General features: G+C 38.9%; 2 protein-coding genes across 3 annotated transcripts; one reads left to right on the top strand and one right to left on the bottom strand.

Annotated features, from left to right (window-relative positions):
- Positions 1 to 1704: 1704 nt before the first annotated feature.
- LOC137194986 (serine/threonine-protein kinase pim-1-like) lies at positions 1705 to 7304 on the bottom strand. 2 transcript variants are annotated; one of them, XM_067607071.1, is made up of 9 exons: positions 7182 to 7304; positions 6280 to 6510; positions 4468 to 4671; positions 3532 to 3626; positions 3335 to 3382; positions 2893 to 3114; positions 2560 to 2737; positions 2248 to 2424; positions 1705 to 2166 (listed from the first exon to the last, which is right to left on the bottom strand). In XM_067607071.1, exons 1-9 carry the CDS (start codon positions 7243 to 7245, stop codon positions 2075 to 2077), a joined length of 1311 nt encoding a protein of 436 aa, XP_067463172.1. In that variant the 5' UTR covers positions 7246 to 7304; the 3' UTR covers positions 1705 to 2074. The 2 variants fall into 2 exon arrangements, with proteins under 2 accessions (XP_067463172.1, XP_067463173.1); XM_067607072.1 differs by having other exon boundaries at positions 4468 to 4623.
- A 4286-nt stretch (positions 7305 to 11590) lies between these two features.
- zgc:171929 (uncharacterized protein LOC100124596 homolog) lies at positions 11591 to 22587 on the top strand. The gene is made up of 4 exons (XM_067609140.1): positions 11591 to 11690; positions 11887 to 12110; positions 12262 to 12451; positions 21460 to 22587. The coding sequence occupies exons 1-4, from the start codon at positions 11591 to 11593 to the stop codon at positions 21780 to 21782; spliced, it is 837 nt and encodes a 278-aa protein (XP_067465241.1). The 3' UTR covers positions 21783 to 22587.
- The last annotated feature ends 1848 nt before the right edge of the window (positions 22588 to 24435 follow it).

Below are 24435 nucleotides of genomic sequence, written 5' to 3'. Positions count from 1 at the left end.
CAATTCCTGATCCATACTTGGCCTTAGATTTAGTTATAAAGACATTTAATTCCATTGCAGACAAGTTCAGAGTCAAGATCAGGAACAACCCTCGGTTTTGTTCGGAAATTACTGTAATGTTACATGAAAGGGACATTGCCTGGCACAAAGCACAAATAACTAAATCATCCTCATATTGGCATTATTTTTGTCAACAATGTAATAGGTGTCTCACTGTTGTTTGAAATGCCAAATCATCATTTTATGTCTCTGCACTATCTGAAAGTTCAGGAAACCCAGCATTTTTTTGGAAAATGGTTAATTCATTATCACATAATCCTATGTCATTCTTATCCAATGAAATTGTTCAAGGTTCTAACACTATCTCAGTTGGAAAGAAAATATGTGATGTACTAAATGAACACTTTATTTCTTCAGGTTATTTATTTGAAAATGCAGGATTTCCTCCCGCTATCTCTGATCATAGTGCACCTTGCTTGGCAAACAAATTAGGCACTCAGACCTTTTCACTGAACTGAAACAATTTTATCACAACACTCCATTTTAAAATAGTGATCAGGATTTAGACCTGGGCATAGTATGTAGGGTTTGTGATGACAGCATCGAAAGTCTTGAATGATGTTACCAGTACATTACATAAGGACTGTGTCGCCATTTTTATTGATTTATCTCTTTTTGATACTGATGATCATCAAATTTTTCTGAAATGCCTGGAATCCATTGAATTTGATGAAAAATCATGTCATTGGTTTGCAAATTATCTCAGTGGTAGAACACAAGCTGTTGTGGCTGATGGCTATCAGTCCGGCTTTATGAGTGTTAACAAAGGTGTGCAACAGGGTTCTATTCTTCCACTTTTATTCACAACTTTTAAAAATTACTCAGGAGAAAATGTTACAAACAGTACAATTCATCTATACGCAGGCGATAGTATTCTCTATACAACATTATCCTCTGTTGCCCAGGTGGTTCAAAAAACTTGTGTTTTGATTTCTGTACTGAACAGCAAATTATAATTGATCTTTAATTACTTTAATCTCTGATAAAACAAAATGTATGTGTAAGCGTAAGTGTTGCTTCAATTTAGCTGTGGTGCAAGAGGCCAAGGCTGGAGCTCTGTTTGTGGAATAAAAACAAAAGGTTTTTCAGGTGAATTCAATAGCTGTCAGGAAGAACAACAATCATAACAATAACAACAACAGCAGCAACAGCAAAAGCAACAGCAACAGCCAGGGAAGGATGCCAACAGTACTGTGAAGGACTGTGAAGGCTCGGCCCGCAACCAAGGGTTTCCTGTGAGATGATAAAGCACAAAAAACTGCGGGGAAGAAGCAAAGTTAGTGACATGCATTGATGTTACATGAATGGATACAGATGGAGAGGAGGAGGAGGAGAGAGGAGCTCAGTGCATCATGGGAAGTCCCCCTGCAGTCTAGGCCTATAGCAGCATAACTAAGGGCTGATCCAAGGCGAGCCTGGTCGGCCCTAACTATAAGCTTTATCAAAAAGGAAAGTTTTAAGCCTTCTCTTAAACATAGAGAGGGTGTCTACACCCCGGACCGAATCTGGAAGATGGTTCCACAAGAGAGGAGCCTGATAGCTGAAGGCTCTGCCTCCCATTCTACTTTTAAAGACTGTAGGAACCACCAGTAAGCTGCATTCTGGGAGCGCAGTGTTCTGGTGGGATAATACGGTATTATGAGCTCTTCAAGATAAGATGGTGCCTGACAATTAAGGGCTTTGTAAGTTCGGAGAAGGATTTTAAATTCTATTCTAGATTTTACAAGAAGCCAATGTAGCGAAGTTAAAATGGGAGAAGTGTGATCTCTTTTTCTAGTTGTAGTCAGAACACGTGCAGCTGCATTCTGGACCAGCTGGAGAGTCTTTAGAGACTTGTTAGGGCAGCCTGATAATAAGGAATTGCTTGGAACTATGGGACTGCTGGTTCTTGCTGGACTGGTTTGGTGCTCTGCAGAAACAGAAAAAGACAACAGTTTTTTTAATTTTAAAAATAGTTTTTGCAGGGTTTTGGTTTTCTAAACTGCAGATTTGGCTGATGTGCTGTAGAGCTATCTCATCTTAGCCAAGGGTGATTTGGAAGACTCTCCAAGGTAGGCCGGTCCTGTGGGCGCTTGGCCAGACACCTCTGCAAAAAGTCCTTGCAGTCTGGACATAAGCATATGGATCAAGGTTTAAGTCATGAACTATGCATGCTTCTGTGTTTGCATGTATGTGTGCATGTCTTACCATCAGAAAGGTCAACTCGAATTGGGGGATTGCAACAGATAATCTCATGGGGAGAGGTGAAGGGGAGTCGTTTATGCAGTAAACCATATAGCACCACCCCCAGCTGCCACACTGTTGTGGGACCGGCCGTGTAGCGGTGATGCTCAAACCATTCCGGGGAACTGTACACTTCAGTCCCTAGTGTACACAGAGACACATAAAGGGAAAGTTCATTGGTGAAGGACTGAGGTGAAGGCCAGGGACAGAGACAGAAAAGGAGAGACAGAAAGACATTCCTCACAGTCTAAGGTAAAAAAAGAAAAAAAAGCCTACCTTGTTCCACAGTGTGCTCTTCTTCTATCTGCATTGTGCCATAGCCAAAGTCAATGAATCTGACCCTCGGGACATCAGAACCTGTTTCAATAAGAATGTTGTCCAGTTTTATGTCCCGATGGAAAACTCCTTTTGAATGCATCTCCAAGGCTGCATTCACCAGCTGTCTCTGTAGGGCCTGCGGGACATAAATTCTCCATGAAACTTAAACTGATGATAGACAACAGGCAGGTTGACCCATGATGGGTATGGACACACACACACACATACATACACACACACACACACACACACACACACACACACTCATACATCCAGCTAAAAGGCCCTTACTTGAGCCTCTTGCTCCTCCATGTAGGAATCCCTTTGTTCAAAGTAATCAATTAAGTCCATGCAGGGGACGGGTCTCTCCAGAACCATAATTAATTCCTCGTCCAAGTCGAACCAGTCCAGCAGGACTGGGGTTATAGTGCTGGCTGTTGAGTCTGGTCCAGCTCCTACTGCTATTAGCAATGCCACCTCCAGAGGAACGTTGCTCATCTTCTCTTTCAGACGCTTTAGATAAATGTGTGAAATTAGGTTAAAGATGGAAAATCAATTTCTGGGTTTTATAAGTAACTCTAAACACCATGCGGTGCTTCAAATAAAAACTGCCACAGGTTTTACAGGTAGTGTATGCATGTGCTCGCCTCATGTAAAAAGAGAAATATCAAAGAAATTAAACATTTAAATGAAGTGAAAGACTTGGTATTAGAACAGAGAACACATCACTTACCAATGGAATGCGCACAACATCCTCCTGTGGAATATGTTTTATAGCTACCTACAAGACACAAACAGATATTTGGTTTAGCTTTCACTACATTCAGCTTTCACTACATAAAGAATTAATGGATGAATTATGAATGTGTTTGTGTGTGTGTGTCTGTGTGTGCATGTGTTTGCAGTGTGTGTACATGTAAGAAGCCTTACAGGCAGATTGTTGTTTCTGTGAAATCCTGCAAAGACCAAAGCATAGCCTCCTTCACCTAGCAGTTCCTTTTCCTCATACTTGGCCTTAAAGTCAGCTACAGACACAGAATACAAATACATATATTGGGGATCAGTAACATTACAGGGGAAAGGTCTTTTTCATTGTTTTCTTAAAACAATGAAACAATTTGGTCCCCTCCAAAAGAGGGGAACAGGCAAAATAGTTAAATTGAGAGCACAAATGAATGTATTGAGGGCAAAAATTATTGAATTGAGAGAACAAATTTGCTATTTTTTCTCCATGGCCCCTCCTGGGCTCCGTACATTCTTAACCTAAAGCCAAACCCTAATGTGGAAGAGTGATTTCATTGTGTAAATAGACATGGCAGTATCATCACAGTCAGTATACACTCATTACACAGACAGTACACAGGATGGTTAATTATTAAAGAATAAAGGAAAGGTTAGTGCTCATGATATTTTGATTATTTGCTTGTGATGTTTGATTAAAGGTCAACAGGCCCTATTTTTATTTTTAAATTTAGGGAAGTTTGAGACACCATTGTTTCCAGACTGAAAGAGTTTGGGATGGAGACAAACATAGGCTCCACACTAAGAGGAGTTATGAAAAGTATATAAGGTGATGTTTTGTGGTTTTGCATCAGGTTTTTCATCCTGAGATTGAAGCCTAAGTTTGCTCTGTATTACACTTGCTGCACAGTAAACCTATTCACATTGAACTCTGCCTATTTGTGTTTTTCTTTGGGTTTTTTGAGTTTTAAATGTTGTGGGAGACCTGAAGATTTATTGGCCCATCTGAAGATTTTCCACCACACTAAACTAGCCACAGAAATGAGGTTTGACAAGATGTCATTTAGCTTAAGATTTACATCTGAAACAAAGAGAAAATGAATCTCTCTGCTGTGTATGTCTTACCTCTGTTGTCAGTGTGGCAAGTGCTTTTTGATGTGTGGCTGGGGCCCTCTTGCAGACTTGGAGTTTTTCTACTTCTCTTCTTTGGCTGCTCCTCAGCCTTTTCACAGGTCACTTTACACTTACTGCTCTTCTTTGACATGTCAGCAGCATCCAACACTGGGAGATCATTGGATTCAGTTATACTTGTATTTCCTACAGGTAAGACTAGACAAAGTGTGAAATGTAAAAAAACAATGACACCATTAGCATTTTTGAATTATTGCTTGGATTCAGAGTTGGGAGAAGCAGTGAGGGATTAAACCACTGCTGTACACATTGGGATTCAGACTTCAGATTTATCTGTGGATTTTCTGGTTTACAGAGTTAAAACAGACAGTTTTGCCCTTGAATTGGATATTCTCTTCTGTGACATGTGCTCAGAAAGGAAAATACATTTTAAATCTCAGATAGATGTTGTATTGTTTAAGGTTAATTCTGTTAATTCTGATTTGACAAGCAATTAAGCCATACTTGATTTCCAGTATATGCGTAGCAGCCACTATTTCACAGTGTGTTATAGTTCATGAAAGTTAATTGTAACATTTTGGTTGTCAAAAGTCTTGTTCTGGGTTTGGTTGTACTAAAAAACTCTCTAAAGAGTCGGCTATTCAGTTTTTCTGGTAAGTACATTTAGTTTTAATGGTTTTAAGCCTATTTTCCGCTAGCAGAAATTAGCATTAGCATTAGCATTATCACAGTTAGCTCCACCCTTTCGTCCAAATATGGTCACTTCTGACTCTAAAAGTCCAAGATGGTAACGTTCAAATCCAACAAGGCGATGGTCAAATCAACTCGAGGCTTCAAAACAGCAGTCCATAAACCAATGGGTGACCTCACAGTGACTATGTCCATATGTTTTTTTACAGTTTATGGTGGCAAGCAAGACACCATAACTTGACTTGTTCTTGAGGAGTTGGAGCATTTATTGACTGACAAATGGTCTAAACTGTACACACCCTGCACTACTACGTTCGCAGCTGCTAACTTCATACTCTATCACACACACACTCTCTTTTTACCGTCACGCCACCTAATATTGCTCCCAAATGGGGCAAACATGCACAGAAAGAATATATTCATTTCAATAAGAGAAAAATGATCAGATTGAGCATTTACATGGTTATGAGGTGCTAATATTTTCCTGCTGAATGGATTATCAAAGGTTTACACCACCCCTCTCACCCTGATTGAAAATTCCTTCTGTTCTGCCAGATCGGGCCAGTCTCTTCTGATTGAGGTGGTTACGTGGTTATTTTTATTCTGACTGAGCTATTGTTCTGATTATTAGTGGAATATTAGTTTCCATGTAAACGCAGCTACTTAGAGACAGAACACAATTGAGTCCTACATACCCTGGAGGGGAAAACAACAATGACTTTTTCACACACTTCTTCACACTTTTTATTGTGTGAAGGTGTACCCTTGTCACTTCTTTCTGCAAGCAAACAGAAAAATGCCTAAAAGCTGCTGTGTGGTGGGACTACCAACAGGGCAAAGAACCCAAAAAACCAAGCCTTTAAGAAGACAAAAGTGGATAACATTACAGGGCTGTGTGCCATGTGGTGGCCTGACCTGACCAGCTGTTTAATTGAAAGGTATGCAGTGTTCGGAATAGATGTGGTTTTCAGAGTATGACACGTTGCACTCTGTCTATCTATGTAGTCAGAGAAATGAGCTTTAACTGATTATTATTTTTTAGCTTAGCTAAAAATTTTTTAGCTTAGCTCAGAATACAGAAAAAATGAATTGTCTGCATGTCCAAGTTCATCTAACCTTTTCTAATGGTTGGGTCAGTGGTTGCTGCAGCAGAGGTGCTGGGTTTGTCACTGGTTGAGGAGAGGTGGGGGGACTGTCTGCGCTCCTGGGATGGACTTTGGCTTGTCCTGCTTCTCTTACTTGCTCTTTGCAGCCTCTCCTTAGACCCATGCTTCCTTTTTATGCTCTCTGTCCGCTCATCTAATGTGCTACCTTCCAGCCTGAAGATGCTGGAGTCAGTGTGGCGGCCTGCAAAAAAATACAGCTGAATGTGGTGAATACAGGGCCAGCCCTGACTATGTTGGTGCCCTCGACGAGATTTTAGATTGAAACACTTGTTTTCTAACATATTGTTTACGTTTTATAATCAGTCTGTTCAGGCACATAGACACATGATGCATGCTCTCACACACTAAATGCACTGCCAAATATAATACCTAACGCTATTGTAAAGTTAGCGATTGGTGGGCACTTCATTTTTACAGCTTGCAGAAGCTCTGTCCCATAATGTGTTTACGTCACTTGTTTCATTTTATCAGACTGTCAGGAGATAAAAGCTAAAAACTGTAAACTCTTACACATATTACTCGTGATAAGCGAAAAAAAACCCAAAAAACTACAGGACAGGCTGTCCAGTCCATCAGCATGCATTGGTTCCTATGCAGCTGTGATTTGGGTTTAGTAGCAAAAATGCCACACATGATGGACAGTAAGTTAATGCTGAAAACATTCAGGGCTTAAGCTCTACTAGCCCACCCCGGTGCCACCTTATACTGTTTAAAAAATAAAAACATCCCAGTCTCTTTTTTATCATAAATTCCTCAAGTATCAACACACAATAAGTCACCAGTGCCCAATCCTACATGGTGAATTATGCTGATTAACATGTAAGACAGACTGCATTTTACCTCACTACTTACCTAGATGTCTGCTCGAGTCTAGGAAGCATGGACTAGTAAATCTTGGCCAAGATTTAGACGCCATGCGGTTGATTTGATTTTGACGGGAATATTTTACTGTTAGTTCTAGTGAGTTGAAAAATAAACTGTGTTGGTCTAAGAAGTGTTCACAGAATGTGATGAGCTAATATGACATCTCATTGTTTTAAAAGATTCTTCAGCTCTAATTTATAACAGTTCTGGAATTAGAATTCTAAAAAAAACAAAAAACATTCACCTCATTTGTTTATTTTTTTATTTGTTAGGATCCCCATTAGCTGTGCTCTAAAGCACAGCTAGTCTTCCTGGGGTCCACATTTAAAAACATACATTACACATTACAGTCAACACAAATGACATACAAAAGACATGTATTAGAGAATAATGTTAATATATATGAGTAGAACTTACACAGTAAAAGCTACAAATCAGCATATGCATAGCTTCCATGTCATGTTTTCGTTGCTCTATATACTACTGCGTGTTTAAGGAAATTAGTGTTTGCCTTGAGAAGTGAAAACTGGCCTTCTGTTGCCTGTTTTCATGTTGAGAGAAGAAACTCGAGGATCAGCCTGTCTTCAACTTTAGCCAGTTGAGACGGGAGTGCATGCTATTGATATTAGTGTTGTACGGACACTGGAGAGCAAGACATGCCGCCTTGTTCTGTACTGGCTGAAGTTTGCTTTTATCTTTTTTTGTGGCATTCACCCATATTATCTGGCAGTAATCAAGCTGCGAAAGAATAAGAGTACTTAACACAAGTTTAGTTAAATCAGGTGTAAGATATTTTCTGCATCGCCTTACAAAAAGCCAATGCATTTCCATCATTGTAGGGTACTGGAGAAATACAATTTACTGAGCTTTGAGGATTTTAGATTATTCTCAAATTTGTGCGTAGTTTATAAAATTTTAAATGGTTTGGCCCCTCCTCCACTATGTGACTTTGTGTACACTCGCTTAGTAAGCTCTATTAGATCCTCCAGAATATCCTCTATAAAAGATTTTACCATACCATTTCGTTGCACTGCATTTGGGCAGTCAGCTTTCTCTGTGAAAGCCACAACTCAGTGGAATGCCCTACCTGATGATATGAAGAATTGTAGCTCTATCAATGCATTCAAGACCAGACTGAAACATGTACTAAAGACCAATCAGCTGTGTGACCATTGAATCACACAGCTGAGTTCATTTTACATTATTTCTAATTGACATTGTGGGTTAACTTGAACTTGAAGTTAACTTGAGGCCATAATACCTCAATTTCATTACACATGATATCTTCCCTAACTTTCACAGGAATATGATTTTGAACATAAAAAGCTGCACCACCCCCATGTTCCTGTTCTTTCTGTACAGATTATACCCTTGTATGCACACAGCTTCATCATTAAATGTTTCATCCAAATGTGTCTCAGATATTGCAAAGATGTTAACTGTGTTTGAAAACAACAGATCAGTAATTTCATACACTTTGTTCCTTAAATTACAAATATTCAAGGCAAAGGTGATTTAACACTGAATTTATTACTGTACATGTACTTCTATCTGCAATAGGATGGAAAAACACAACTGGCTTGCACTCACTGCATACACATTAGATGAAAAGCATGTACAGTACAGTGAATCTCAAATCACTCCTGAAGCATAATATACTTCTCCATGTCCATCTGTTTGCTCAGTATCTATGAGCTAAAAACACTGCCTCCATTTGACATCAGCATGATGAGCAAACTACTCAGTATGGAAAGTGGAGAAGAGGATTATGCTGCAGGGGGGGGGGGTTTGAGAAGTATCAGTGGATGATTTGAAACTTTTTCCTCTGCAGTGAAACTGTATCACTGTAACGATGCTGTAGTACTCTTCACATAGAAGCAAGTTACAAACTGTGTAAAGCCCGCTGTCAGGTCTATAGGGGATGGGTGTTTGCAGATGGATTCTAGGGTGGAGTATAACTGTAACAAGAGGCCTGATGTAAATACAACATGCAATAGTTGCAAAAAATTCTGCAAAGCATACTTTATGTCTTACCTAAGGAGAGATGTCACACAAATAGCACAACTTGTACATACTGACAGTGAAAACTGATATAAAGACTGGATCAGTATTAATCATTGTTGACTGCAGCTGTAATAAAACTCAGATTTAAAGTGTTAAAATCATACACACACACACACACAAACACACAAACACACACACACACACACACACACACACACACACACACACACACACACAGTTTACCTGTCTGACTGAAAGAAGATACAAGGGTGTGGCCAACCATGAGCACATCAACAGTTAAACATGGCCTCTTTTATGTGCATGTTCAGACTTGAAGCAAAAAAAAGGCAGGCACTTTATCACTTCATCATCACTGTCAGGTGGCTTGAGTCAATGGCCTGACTCAGGTCACTGAAGACACCTCGGGTAAACAAATTTCTAAATTAAGTTCAATCAGTATTTGCAGAGACTAACAATAGATACAGAGTGAAATGGGAGTCAAATTTCTGCATTTTTGGTTCTCCAGTGGTAAACGATCTTGAAGAGCTCAAAATCAGAATGTCAGTGTCACTTGAAGGGCCACATTTTTTGTGTCTTGTACAAAGTAAAGTGGAGCTGTGTTTTTACCATTTTATTTCCATGCTGCAGCACACAGGCTGGTGCTTTGCATACAGTTAGAGCGCAGCTCCGGAGGGAGCACACACAGTACAGTCAACAGTCTCCTGCAGGAACTTTAGGAAATACTAATACTGCAAATCTGATCATCACACAGTATTAATAATAAATCAAGAGATTTAATATTAAAAGGAGTATTTAATCACTCTGAAGACATTCTCTCTTAGACAAATTAATATCATAAATATTATAAATCCCATCTTCCCCCATTAAATGAACAAATACAGTATACTTTACACTTCTTGTACATGCTTATCCAAAATATGTGCTTATCCAAAATCAATTACATATGTATGCAGCACGGAATAGATACAAAAGAGCTCTTTCCGCCTTAATCTCTTCCTTTGGGATAACTTATACAAAGTAACATAACATTTAAAAAGAATAAATGCTAAAGGTTTGTGAACCATATGTGTGAAAAATGAAATTATGTCTGAAAAATCAAATGCAGTGAACTGCAAAGAGAGGCTCTCCAGTGAGCCATGAGCAGCACTTTAATTACAATTTGAATATTGTGGCAACACATTGTTTCCATTGTTACCATCCCATTGACAATCACTGACAGACAAACTGGAAGAGTTAAGTATTAACCTGTTTAATTGTAACTTGTATGAAAGGGTTTGAGAACCACTTACTGTACTTTCTTCTTCATACACCCCATCATGGCTAAATGCAGCAGTAAGGCAGCGCTGACGTATGTTTATACTACTGCACAGTTTGTACTACATGATCCTCCTGGTGTTCTTGAAGTGACCTCTACTGGTATTTGCATGATGTGGTTTAGTCTTGGGCTGCGTTTGTATTTGCCATGCAGAATCCAGTGAAATAAGATGCACGCAGTTCATTTTCCTCTTAAGCACACACTGGCTGTGCAGACTTAAACAAGGTCATTCTTTATTGGCAGAATTATTAAATAACACGTCTTTAAACATGCTGGAGACTTGGACATTTTGGACATCCTGCTTTTCCTGTTCAGGGTTGCAGAGACTGCTGCCTTTCCCAGCATGCACTGGGCAAGAGGCAGGGTACAGCACAACAGGACAGAGAGTGCCATCATGTATGTGCAATTATGTAAACCACACAGTCAACGGACAGCAAGTGCTTGACATCTTTTCAGAGATGTTCAATGGCCTTTGTATGCATTTTTAAAGGCTCTGTAATCCCAACAAACAATTGCAACAGAAAGAGGCTAAAAAAAGAGAAAGGGCTGATTTACCTAGCAGTTAAGGCTGTGGCTCCTCTGTGCTTGCTCCTGTTACTCAGACCGTGCCCTTTGTCTGGGGCCAGGGCTTTGTCCGGGGCCAAAATTTGCATGCCAAGGGCCACTTGAATGCGAAGCTCCCCGGATTCTCACTGCCTGACATGCAAAACCAGTGGGGGACCAGTTAAAATGGCGCACGCGCACAGTCAACACAGGTGTACTCCAGTCAAAACAATGAGCTGCCTACCCCCTCCCCAGAGCTCTAAACCTTCACCACTCTTCCCAGAGAGTGTTATGGAAATGAGTGAAGTGATTTTCCTGGGATACTGTACCTACAGGTTGTCAAAGGATGAGGGTTGGATGTTAAGGTAAGGTGATATGTAGGTCGGTCCATAACAGATCACAAACTAAAAGCAGTGTGACACTCGAGAGTGGGGACTGGAGGTTGAGGGTCATAAAAGAGGCAGATCATCAGAGGTAGAAACAGAAGAGGAATAAAATTGGTAGGATTCAAAGCATGCCGAGGTCTTTCCTTGTGAAAAAGAAACATGGGGCATGTAGAACATGGCAATGGAAAGAGTCAGAGCAGGTCGAGTGGAAAGAGGATAATACGGCAGGTAAGATTTGCATCTTTACATTTATGAGTTTTTGTGAGTTGTCAAAATTAAGCAGTGATATACAAGTTGGTCTGACCCAAAAACAGGCTGTTAAGCCATACTCCAGTATGTTTAATTTATTGTAATTAAAGTTAACCTTCTTAGTTTACTTATAAATTAATTAATTATTTCCTTTTGTCCCTGTCGATGAGCAAAGATGCTAAAGAGCTGGTGTCCTGCAGTGCTGACGCCCAACAGTCTGCTACTGTGCCTCAGCCAGTAACTACCTTAGGATGTGGGACAGCAGCAGAAATTAGAGTGCCTGTACCTTTGGCAGGATCAGGAGGACCAGGGGCTGACACCAGGCAGGACTGGTCCACACTGATGCTCCAGGGTTCCTTCTACCATCCCAGCACACTGGCACTGGTCAGCAGAGTGAAGGTGAGGTCAGACTTTTCATGTGAAGTTAAACTCCTATAATATGACCATGTTCAGACTACACTTTGTTCCCTATATGCCTAAGACAGAAGAGAAAACTCATGAGGATGATATTACAATATTTTCATTATTATTATCTCTCTCATTCTATCAGCCCTGTCAACGTACTTCCCTCGCCTCAGGTGACTTTGTGTGCTCAGTGTGCCAAAAGATATTCCCCCTGCAGCGCATGTTGACCCGCCATCTGAAGTGTCACAGCCTGGTGAAGAGACATCCTTGTCGATTCTGTGGCAAAGGATTCAACGATACCTTCGACCTCAAGAGGCATATGCGAACACACACAGGTCAGAAATATGTACATTTGCTCACACACACAAACAAACACACACACACACACACACACACACACACACACACACCGATTGGAAAACAACTGTCTACAGATTACTATATGATTACTATATTTTGGTGACTGACAGCATCACTCAGTACCAGAGATCAGTCACCAAAAAGTACAGAGAGAATGTTTAAGTTGAATATTTTGACTCTCAAATACTATAGATTTCTGGGAATATTTTGCTTGGTCTAAGGTCCAAGCAAAATATTCCTCTTTTCCAACGTTCTTTTCAGCAAAAGTAGCATCTCATATTTTATTCTTGAGACACATTGCAGTGTAAACGCTGTTGAGTAACATTAATTACAAAACTATGTGACCATTTACGAGGTGAGATAGGCTACATTAGAGTTATGGCTGAAACAGAGTCGGGCCAGCGGTAAATCACCAAAAACCTGCACCAGGGCTGGCAACTTTTGACTTCAACTTGAAGTGAGATTTGTTCCATGATCCTGGTGTTGTTTTCAGCCGATTTAATGAAGGTAAACGCAATGAACCAACGTGCATAATGGCACTGCGCTCTGGCGCAGCACCTCAGGGGCTTCAGATTTATCAACATATCAGTCATCATATCATATCAGTCCTGCTGCCTAAATGAAGGAGATTCTGAAGGTTTCATTTTCATTGCCCCTCTCATGGGTGGACAAAACATAGTGGAGCCTTTAGCAGCTAAAGAGAGCAGAAACAGAGCTAAAAGAGAGTGAATATTGGACTTACATTCATCAGGTGGACAGAAACATGACTCCAAATGAATGATAATGTTGCTCCATAACTACTGGGTGTGGAAATAATAACACTAAAAGGGTGATGATATGTCACTGTTATGTTCACAACCTGTGTCCGCTGCCCACAAATGGTGAAAACAATCAGGTAATGCAGGTTCAAGTAAAGGTGATAGTACAAGAGTGGTCATGATGATGATGAATATTGGATAATTATTACTGATGCATTAACATGTTAGCATTTCAATGTTGTAGCTGTTTGAGGTGGGGGTGATTTAAACTTATTTAATAATTATAATTTAATAATAATAATAATAATAATAATAATAATAATAATAATAATAATAATAATAATAATACATTTCATTTATAGAGCCCTTTTGAATATACTCCACAACACACTGGTACTTTAATTTACTGTATTTACACATTGTACTTTTTATTTTTAGTACAGATTTATAAAGTTGGAATCCTCAAATTAACTTAGTAACTAGCTTTAAAATAAATGTGGTGGAGTAAAAGTATTAAACTAAATACATTGTCCCCTGAAATGTAGTGGGATGAAAGTAGTAGCATAAAATTTAAATGATTATGTATACCTCAAAATTGTACTTGCGTATAGTACTTTAGTAAAGACACTTGGTTACTTTCAAACAGTGCATGTATATAGCGAATAAAGCCTAAAATCAAAAGTGCAAGTGCAAAAGACAACACTTAAAAAAACCCCTGTCCCTCCCCCTCCAAACATGTAGGAAAACCTATGATGGCTGCGCAACTTGCGAAAAATGCGAAAATTGCGGAAGGCCTTCTCTAGAGCCACACACACACACACACACATTGCATTGACTACCATTCATTGTGGACAGCCTAACCCAAACGTAAACCCTAACCTTAACCTAACCTCAATTCACACCTTCCCTATAACCTTAACCAGGACCTCAGAAATGAGGTTTTGCCTCATTGAGATTGGGCTTTGGTCTCCATGTGGACTACTGGTCCTGACAAAGTCTGTGTTTATACTGGAAACTGTCCCCAAGAGGTAATCTTCACATGAAACTTGAAGATATTGAGAACGCCATTAATCAAAATCAGTTCTGGGATATGTGGAACAACTTCAACACAAATCAACCACAAGTATCAGCCATCCAAAATGGTGACATCTGGAGAGCACATTTTGAAAATCTGTTCAAAGGAATATCAGTAAATCTAATTAATTCAGATCAATGTATTATAAAAGAAACACTCCAAACATTAGAAGAAACAATTAAAAACAACCCAAACCCCCTTGATTTCCCAATTACTTGGGAAGAATTCATCACACAGACAAAATCTCTGTGTGATCAATTCCAGACAGCCTTACAAAATCAAATGCTCAAAATGCAGCGCCTCAGAGATGCAGGGTGCAGTGTTGAAGTTGTTCAATGTTGTATGACAGTCAGGATGTTTTCCTGATATCTGGTACAAAGGGCTCATTTCCCCCATTCATAAGAGTACAAATCAGACCCTAGTAACTACCGTGGCATCTGTGTCAGCAGTTGTCTACGTAAATTATTTTGTAGTATTCTAAATAAAAGAATATTGGATTTCCTTGATGAACACTCCATCTTGGCTCAAAATCAAATTGGCTCCCTCCCAAAACACTGCACTACCGACCATGTAGATACGGTTCACACTTTAATCAACAAACATTACACCAAACAAAAATGGTAAGATATTCACTTGTTTTACTGATTTCAAGAAAGCTTTCATATTTGACATGAAGGCATGAAGGGCTCTTTTACAGACTTCTACATTATTAGTAATATTTTATTTTTATTTTCAGGCTACCTGTCAACAATTATACAGAACACAAAACATCAAATAAACCCCAATTCCTACACTTCCTGTATAAACCCAGTTAGGAAAAGTGTACAGACAGTGCTAGAGTAAAACACAAAGACACACTCCACCTTTTCTAAGACTATACATAATATTTTCAAGAGGAATACAGCTGTTCATTTTGGAAGACCATCTATGAATGAGGGGAGGGAAGTCAGATTTCCATGTCACTATTATGCATTTCCTGGCCACACATAAAGCAATTTTCAGAAATTTTATTTGGGAATTGGTTGAAGATTTACAGATACTTGTGAAATTCCCTAGTAGGTAAAGCTCAGGATCTAGTGGGAAGGTAACTCCTGTGATTTTGGTCAAGGTGTTACAGAGGTCGTACCAAAAGGGCCTCACCTTTGGATTTATGAAATTTCTGTGGGGTGAGGTACAGTTGATGGAGGAAATTATAGTGCACCAGGCATTAATGGCAGCTGACAAACTGCTTTGACATAAATCTGATTCTGATAAATCTGAGGTGTTCATCAATTGTTATTATGTCAGGTCTGACTCCCATCTTGCTTTAGATTTGTGTAAACCTGGCTTCAGGCCTTCATTCAGCAGCAAGGAATATATTTTAGAAATAAATTTGTTTACATTTCCCTCATGAAGCAGTTTCTCCACATCAGTAGATACAAGTAAAGTCATTCTGGGTCCCAAGTTCTTTCTAAGAAAAGATCTTAACTGAAGATAGAAGAAGAAGGTCTTGCTGGACAAGTCATATTTCCTCTTCAATTGTTCAAAGGACATGAGAAGTCCTTTTTTGTAACAATCTTCCAAATGTTGGATCCCTTTATGATGCCAAGTCTCCAGAATCAACATGGGTATGAGTTTATTTTGTCTCAGAGGTGTTTGCATGTATCGCATTTAAGCTGCCAAGTAATACTTTTTAAAACTGGGTAATCGAACGTCTCCTAATCAATAATCCCCTGTTAATTTTTCCATAGATACCCTGGACACTTTACAGTTCCATATAAATTGTCTAACATATTTGTTGAGGGTTTTAAAAAAGTTTCAGGTAGTGGAATTGGCAAGGACTGGAAGAGATATTGTAACCTCAGTAATATATTCATTTTGACACAGTTCATTTTGCCAATTAGAGTAATGATCAAACTCATCCACTTACGTAGATCATCTTCAATTCTACAGAACAATGGGGGGTAATTATGTTTGTACAAATTATTAAGATCATTATCTACAGCTATTCCAAGATATTTTATACCATTCGGAAGCCCCTTAAATGAGCTTGTTTGCTGGTACTCAGTGTAATCAAAACTCGTTATTGGAATGATTTCACTTTTTTCCCAGCTCACCTTTTATCCTGAAATAACACCATAAACATTTAATAGAATCTGTAATTTGGTGAGGGAGTTACCAGGGTCTATTAAGCACAAAATGACATCATCTGCCAGGAAATTAATTTTATGATTTGTCTGATCTACTTTGAAACCTTTTATATCAGGATCCTATCTAATTGCTTCAGCTAGGGGCTCAATAGCCATGACAAAGAGTCCTGGAGACAAAGGGCAGTCCTATCTCCCCTCGATCTATTCAAGGGAAATGCTGTTGAGATCTGTAATTTTGGCCCGAGGTTCATAATAAAGGGTTTTTATCCAATTAATAAACAACTGGCCAAACCCAAACTTGGCCAAGACTTTGAATAAATACGGCCACTCCAGCCTATCAAAGGCTTTTTCAGCATCTAAAGCTATAGCTACACTAGTCTCAGTCTTAGATTTTATTAGGTGGATAACATTAAAGAGCCTACATATATTGTTAGCTGACGAGTGTTTTGAAATAAAGCCACTCTGGTCTGGATTTATTTATTGTGGCAGGTATTGGCCAAGTCTGTTAGCCAGGGCCATAGAGATCAGTTTATAGTCTCAATTTAATAATGAAATAGGCTGAAATGAAGAGCACTTTAATTGGTCTCTATTTTTTTGTGAACCACAGTGATTATGGCAGCAGAGAATGATTTGGGGAGAGTTTGAGTTCTAGATGCTAAGTTAATGACATCCATGATAAGGGGGATGAGTAAATTCTCTGTAAAAGGGGAAAACCATGCTCCCCTGGTGATTAATTAGATTGTAATGAACCCAAGGACTTTTAAATTTCTTTTTCAGTGAAGGGAAGGTCAAGATTCTCTTGGTCTTCTTGGCCAAGTTTGGACAGTTCAATAGTGGACAGAAATTCATCAATCTTAGTCAGATCTTCTGGCAATTTTGATGAATATATATTTGTATAAAGCTGTTGTATTGTTAATTTCTATTGGATTATATGAGACTGAACCTGTTTCAGTTTCAATTGTGTTAACTGTCCTTGAACTTTCCTCTGTTCTCATGTGCCAGGAAAAGATTTTGTGTGCCTTCTCTCCCAATTCATTATATGATCTCTTTTGATGGTTTTTGTTAGTACACGTGCAGTTGCATTCTGGACCAGCTGGAGAGTCTTTAGAGACTTGTTAGGGCAGCCTGATAATAATGAATTGCAATAATCCAGCCTGAAGTAACAAAAGCATGGACTATTTTTTCTGCATCTTTTTGAGAGAGGATGTGCTTAATTTTTGCAATATCACGTAAGTGAAAAAAGGCTGTCCTTGAGATTTGTTTTATGTGGGATTTAAAGGACATATCTTGATTCAGTATAACTCCCAGATTCCTTACAGTGGTGCTGGAGGCCAGGGTAATGCCATCTAGAGTAGCTATATCATTAGATAATGTGTTTCTCAAGTGTTTGGGGCCGAGCACAATGACTTCAGTTTTGTCTGAGTTTAGTAGCAGAAAATAGCAGGTCATCCAGGTCTTTATGTCCTTAAGGCATGCTTGGGGTTTAGCTAACTGATTGGTATCATCTGGCTTCATAGATAAATATATTTGGGTATCATCTGCATAGCAATGAAAACTAATGAAGTGTTTCCGAATAATATTACCTAAAGGAAGCATATACATGGTGAATAGTATTGGTCCAAGTACAGAACCCTGTGGAACTCCGTGTCTAACTTTTGCCTTCATGGAGGATTCATTGTTAACATGTACAAACTGAAATTGATCTGATAAATAGGACTTAAACCAGCTTAATGCAATTCCTAGAATTTGATGATCAATTGTGTTGAATGAGGTGCTAAGATCTAACAAGACAAGCACAGAGAGAAGTCCCCTGTCCGATGCAGCTAGGAGGTCATTTGTAACTTTCACCAGTGCTGACTCTGTGCTATGATGCGCTCTAAATCCTGACTGAAAGTCATTAAATAAACTATGGTTATGTAGGAAGTCACATAACTGACTAGCAACTGCTTTCTCAAGGATCTTAGAAATAAATGGAAGGTTAGATATAGGTCTATAGTTGGCTAAGACGCCTGGATCAAGAGTAGGCTTCTTAAGAAGAGGTTTAGTTACAGCTACTTTAAAGGACTGTGGTACGTAGCCTGTTACTAAAGACAGATTGATCATATCTAGTAAAGAAGTTACTTCCTTAAGCAGCCTAGTTGGGATGAGGTCAAAGAGACAGGTTGATCGTTTGGATGAAGAAATCGTTGAAGTTAATTCAGAAAGGTCAATTGGAGAAAAGCAGTCTAAATATATATCAGGTTTCACAGCTGCTTCTAAGGTTCCTGTGTTTGAGGATAAATTGGTGCCTGTTGAGGGCAGAAGGTGATGAATGTTGTCTGTAATAGTTACACTTTTATCATTAAAGATGGTCATGAAGTCATTAATACTGAGAGCCACTGGGATAAACGGATCAATAGAGTTATGACCCTTTGTCAGCCTGGCCAAAGTGCTGAAAAGAAACCTAGGGCTGTTTTTATTCTCCTCTATTAATGATGAATAATAGGTGGCTCTGGAATGACAGAGGGCCTTCCTATGTGTTTTAAGACTATCCTGCCAGACTAAACCAGATTCTTCTAGTTTGGTAGAACGCCAGATCCTTTTCAGTTTTCGTGATATTTGCTTTAATTTGCAGGTTTGGGAGTTAAACCATGGAGCTAACCTCTTATGTTTTATTAATTTCCTTTTTAAAGGGACGATGGAGTCAAGTGTTGTTTGCAGTGAGCCTGCAGCACTATCAACAAGATTATCAATTTGGGAGGGACTCAAATTAACATAGGAGTCCTCTGTAGTATTGAGACATAGTACTGAGTTCAATACTGATGGAATTGCTTCCTTAAATTCAGCTACAGCACTATCAGATAGACATCTTTTGAAGACATTTTTGTCTAGTAGTGTGTAATCCAATAATAGAAATTCAAAAGTTGTCAAGTAGTGGTCTGATAAAATAGGATTTTGTGGAAAAACAAATGTTCAATTTCAATGCCGTAAGTCAGCACAAGTTATGACAGCAAGTGGGTTTATTTACACACTGAGAGAAGCCAATTGAGTCTAATAATGAGATAAACACAGTGCTAAGACTCATTATCGACGTCCACATGAATATTGAAATCACCTACTATAATTACTTTATCTGTACTAAGGACTAAGTTTGATAAAAACTCTGAGAATTCAGATAATTCAGAGTATGGACCAGGAGGATGGTACACTATTACAAATAGAATTGGCTGTAACGTTTTCCAGGTTGGGTGAAAGATATTAAGAACAAGGCTTTCAAATGACTTATAATTAAATTTAGGTCTAGGGTTGATAATTAGGCTTAAGTTGATGATGGCTGTGACACCACCTCCTCAGCCTGTGTCTCGAGGAATGTGAGTATTAATATGACTGGGAGGAGTGGATTCATTTAGGCTGACATATTCTTCATGACACAGCCAGGTTTCAGTACGGCAAAATAAATCAATATGAAGATCTGAGATTAGATCATTAACTAATACAGTTTTAGATGATAGTGATCTAATGTTTAAGAGTCCACATTTAATTCTCCTATTTTGTTGCACAATTGCAGATGTGATATTAATTAGTTTTAGATTTTTATGAATGACTCCTCTTTTATTTATTTTAGATTTAATTGATTTAAGTGGTCGGGGGACAGACACAGTCTCTATGTGGTTTTGGTTTTGGGTGGGTAACTGATCTAATGGAAGCGCAGAGAAGCTAGATCAAGATGTTTTGGCTTCACCTTTGGAGAGCTGTCATGACATCCATATTTATATACAGTCAATGAGACGAAGGAAAAGAAGCTGATGCACCGTGGCCATATGTTGATCCTATAGACGAAAACTGTTAGTGTCAGTCTCTTGACCATAATTTATAGTCTGAGATATCTGGATTTCTGACAACTATTTTGTCTCCTACTTGATGAGGAGCCATAAGAATCAAACAGATGGCCACACAGCCACAAAGTCATCATTGCTAATTTGAATAAATACATTATTAATGGGCTACAGGAAATATACCTAACTAAAATCACTGTCTTGTTTCTAGTTTGTCAACAAACCATGACAAATATGTAGCACCATAATAATGGAAAAGTTGAGGCTAATTTCCAATTATCTGGTAGGACAAGATTGCAACAAATAAGGCATGAAGTCAGAAGCATGGCCGATTTTTCCTTTTATTTGATTTTACTGACAAAACCTAAATGCAGCAGAACATGTTTGATATGTTGCCAATTACCAGTAATCACAAGTTGATACCAGTGGCAATGATATGATGGATATGGTGAAAGTTTATCCAGTGCAGTAGCAGATTAACTTAGTGTAGGTTGCTATATGAATAAAATCACCTACACATTCTTCAGGTTCTGTAAGACACAAACCCACAAGCATTATACTTTTACATTGAATGTAATGACACAGTATTGTAAATTCTATTAGAGCAATAGCTTGTAAACACTGCAGGGTAAAGCTTTGCTCTTTCAGCTGGGCGCACAGCAGTAGTGAGCATATGAACATTCAGTAGCTACCAAAAGATTAAGATGACAATCTTGTATTAGTGGTGAGGTTGCAGATTGCAACCAACTCAATACCCCCACCCCACTTCCAAGCATGTAGGAGAACTTACGGTGGCCACGAAACTCATGAACAATGCGAAAGGCCTTCTTAAGAGCCAGTGTTCGGTTTATCGATTCTGGGCTACTGTAGAAACATGGCGGTGCAACATGGCGGGCTCTGTTGAAGAAGACCCACCCCCTGTGTAGATATAAAGGGCTCATTCTAAGATAACGAAAACACAATTCTCATTTTCAGGTGATTATACACTAACTAAAACATAGTTATGAATATTATATTCCATTACTGCCAAGTCTGTTCTGCTAGATGCCACTAAATTCTACACACTGCACCTTTAAATGACAGCAGCAGCCTTAATTGCAAGATTTGTCACACAGCTGCAAGGCAACTGTAGCCAGTCTGAACGTGCAAGTATATCCACACAGACATGCACAGGAAAATAACCTCTTTTGTCTCCCCTTGCTGCAGGTATCCGTCCCTACAAGTGTGAGCTGTGTGAGAAAGCCTTCACACAGCGCTGCTCTCTGGAGTCCCATATGAGGAAGATTCACAGCGTTCACCAACAGTATGCCTACCGCCAGAGACGTTCCAAGATCTTTGTGTGTGAGGACTGTGGTTACACCTCAAGCCGCCCAGATGAGTACTTCCTCCATGTGAGACAGTGCCACCCTGGCAGTCCTGCACTCCGCAGGTACTACCGCCGCCAGGCCCATGAGAACAGCAGCTTTGCACCAGCGGAGCGTAAACTCAACCCCTATTTGCTGTACTCAACCCCTGCTTACTACATGTAGGAAGTCAAAACCTCCCAAGACATAACATACTGCAGCATATATAATCAGAAAAGTGTGTTCATTGTAGCTAAATCAATAGAACTTCTTTCCTTTGTTACTCACTGGCATTATCTAATTATGAAAACCCCAGTTATTAAACCATATGTTTCTGTATTGTTTAATATCAAGTTATTCACTTCACACACGACATATTCCTTACATTGGGAAGCATTATTAAATGACAGGTAGCATTATGGAAAACCAGGCAAAGCACTAAGTTCTGCATTTATGTAAACATAAATTGAACAATAAAAATACTTAAAGTAAATGCTAATACAATTGATATAAAACTGTGTAGACTAAAGTAAATGATGGACAAAAAAAATAACTCATTTGTCTTTCTTGTCTGATATAATTCCAGATTTGCCATTTAGTTTTATACATGACAACATTTATGTATGTTAAAAAGAACAATACGAAATCCTACAGTTTGCGGGTGTCGTTAATGCAGCAAGTCAAATCGGACATTGACAAGCTTCCGAAATTACCACTTGTCCTGAATGAAGCATAGTTGATGTACTGGATGTCGGCAGGGCTGGACATCCAACCCAGCATTCCTGCAGGCTGCAGCTGCTACTATTTGATTTATTGTGAAATATTAGGGTTAAATTTTGTGAAATCCTGGAAATAATTTAGTGTAGACTCGTTAATCTATGATAATTTCTAAGAGCGTCTTCAGTCACAATACTTTTGAGAAACACCTCTTAAGCTTATGAAGGTTCATAAAATGGATTTTATGATCATCTTAGCTTTAGATGCTTTTGGGAAACAATGCCCTAGTTTGTCATATTGTACTTGTAAAGTATATACAACATCATGTCTCAAAGGAGTTTCTGCATCATAACTCATTTGATTTCTGACTGTGATGGTTTTGTAATTTCCTATTAAAAACAGAAAAACTTTTGGTGTTTTCCTGTGAACAGTGGAGTCTTTCGCTGATTTGCATAGGGCTTCACTCTTATTAGAATATTTTAGGTTTATTTTTGTAAACAACAAAGGGACAGTCAGTTCTCCTCTGTCCTCCCTATACACGATGTGCTTAAAAGTGATTTAGCAACAGACTCTCGTTAAACTGACTTAAACATAATTTTCAGTGGGTATCAGCTAGCATTTGATTTAAAATGCATGTAATTGCACGAGTCTCACACTGTTTTTTGCTTTGAATGGGTACTCAGATGTTCACAAAATCACATCTTTTTTCTTTGCTTCTTCCTTTTGAGTCTTTGTGCAACCTCATTGTTGATATAATTTGGGAACAAATTTTACTTGCACATTCTCAATTGTTTCTGCAATAATTCTTTTATACATGTTCACAAACCTGAATCATTCGTGCAGTTTTTTACAAGCTCAAAATATGTTAGACCCTGTATTGATCACATAGATTTGTTCTGTGTACTACAAGTGTACTGTTAATAATACCAACAACAAAGTAACAACAAATATGTATTCATTCTTATGTTCTTTGTTGGTTTAAAATGTTAAGATCCTGTTTGTGTAAGTTGTGTGACAATATTCCAAATGCATGTCCTTGGTCCAGAAGTCTACTTATTCAATCTATTGGAAACAACCCAATCCTTAAATCTCGAAGCACAGACAAGGAGAGATAAATGTCTGATTTGGTGGCCTCAGTAGTGCGTGTCTCTGCTCTTAAGTGATATGATGCAATTCTGCTGGCTGATGAGGTTGAAAGCTGCCACGTGCACAGGGGAGCTTTGCAGAGTGTGAAACTGTTGGAGCAAGGGTCATTATATTCAAATCTGAGACTGCTCCCTCTCACTTTGGAGTGAGCTGGTGCCCCAAGTCTTTAACTACTGTATTTTCTCTAGTAGTGGCTGAGGCCTTTATTTACCTCAACTGCAGAGGGTACCAGGCCTTTATTGGAAGCCGGCTTATAGTAGAGAGAGGCCTTTATTCCTAATTCCCTCTGTTTGATAAGTATATTTGCTCATATTTTAGTACGAAGCCTCCCTGTTTTCTGATCTGCTTCCGTTGGCTCTGTTAAATTTTAGTTACTGCATTATGCTATTAATACAATTAAAAGCCCATGGACATAATGCCTTCATTTCCTGTCTTTTATTGTGAAACATTACACAAGCATTTCAATTTAACTTGTGTGAAGTATGACCTGTCATGTACCGGAGGGCAAATATGGCCAGTGTCAGTTAAAAACTAAACAAATCTGAGGTAACGTTACGCTGGATATAAACATTAATAGCCAGTTAAAAACACAGCCAAATATCAAATATTAATCAGCTGTCTCTTTAGCTCCAAGCTAACTTTCTTCCTACCACCTCCAGCTAGCCGTGCTTTCCTCGTCAGCTAACAGCAGCTCACGCTTCTGTTTTTTCCAGTATCTCATACTTTTCGAGTCAGTGTCAAAATGTTTTGCTTTCTCCCCTTAATTTTCCTCCACATATTGCAAAACTCTCTTTGAATTCGACATCAAACTTCCGTCTAGTGGGTGCCATGTTTGCTCTCTACAGTGTTGTGGCATTGGCTAGTCACTGACACTTGCACAGGTCCTATATGGTACTTCAAATATAGCTACCGCCATCTTGTGGCACTTGTACATTACTACAAACCACAGTTACGTTATAACAGGCACCAAGAGGAG

Source organism: Thunnus thynnus, chromosome 13 (genome assembly GCF_963924715.1).
Source record: "Thunnus thynnus chromosome 13, fThuThy2.1, whole genome shotgun sequence".
Taxonomy (NCBI): domain Eukaryota; kingdom Metazoa; phylum Chordata; class Actinopteri; order Scombriformes; family Scombridae; genus Thunnus; species Thunnus thynnus.
The sequence above is the reverse complement of the archived record's forward strand: the minus strand, read 5'-3'. Positions and strand labels throughout refer to the sequence as shown.

Coding starts and splice junctions, on each gene's coding strand:
- LOC137194986 (XM_067607071.1), bottom strand. CDS start 7,245: ATGGCGTCTAAATCTTGGCCAAGATTTACTAGTCCATGCTTCCTAGAC. Junction 2,738..2,892: donor TGGAGGAGCAAGAGGCTCAA/GTAAGGGCCTTT, acceptor TATGTCCCGCAG/GCCCTACAGAGACAGCTGGT. Junction 2,425..2,559: donor AGAGCACACTGTGGAACAAG/GTAGGCTTTTTT, acceptor TGTGTACACTAG/GGACTGAAGTGTACAGTTCC.
- zgc:171929 (XM_067609140.1), top strand. CDS start 11,591: ATGCCGAGGTCTTTCCTTGTGAAAAAGAAACATGGGGCATGTAGAACA. Junction 12,111..12,261: donor CACTGGTCAGCAGAGTGAAG/GTGAGGTCAGAC, acceptor TCATTCTATCAG/CCCTGTCAACGTACTTCCCT. Junction 12,452..21,459: donor GCATATGCGAACACACACAG/GTCAGAAATATG, acceptor CCCTTGCTGCAG/GTATCCGTCCCTACAAGTGT.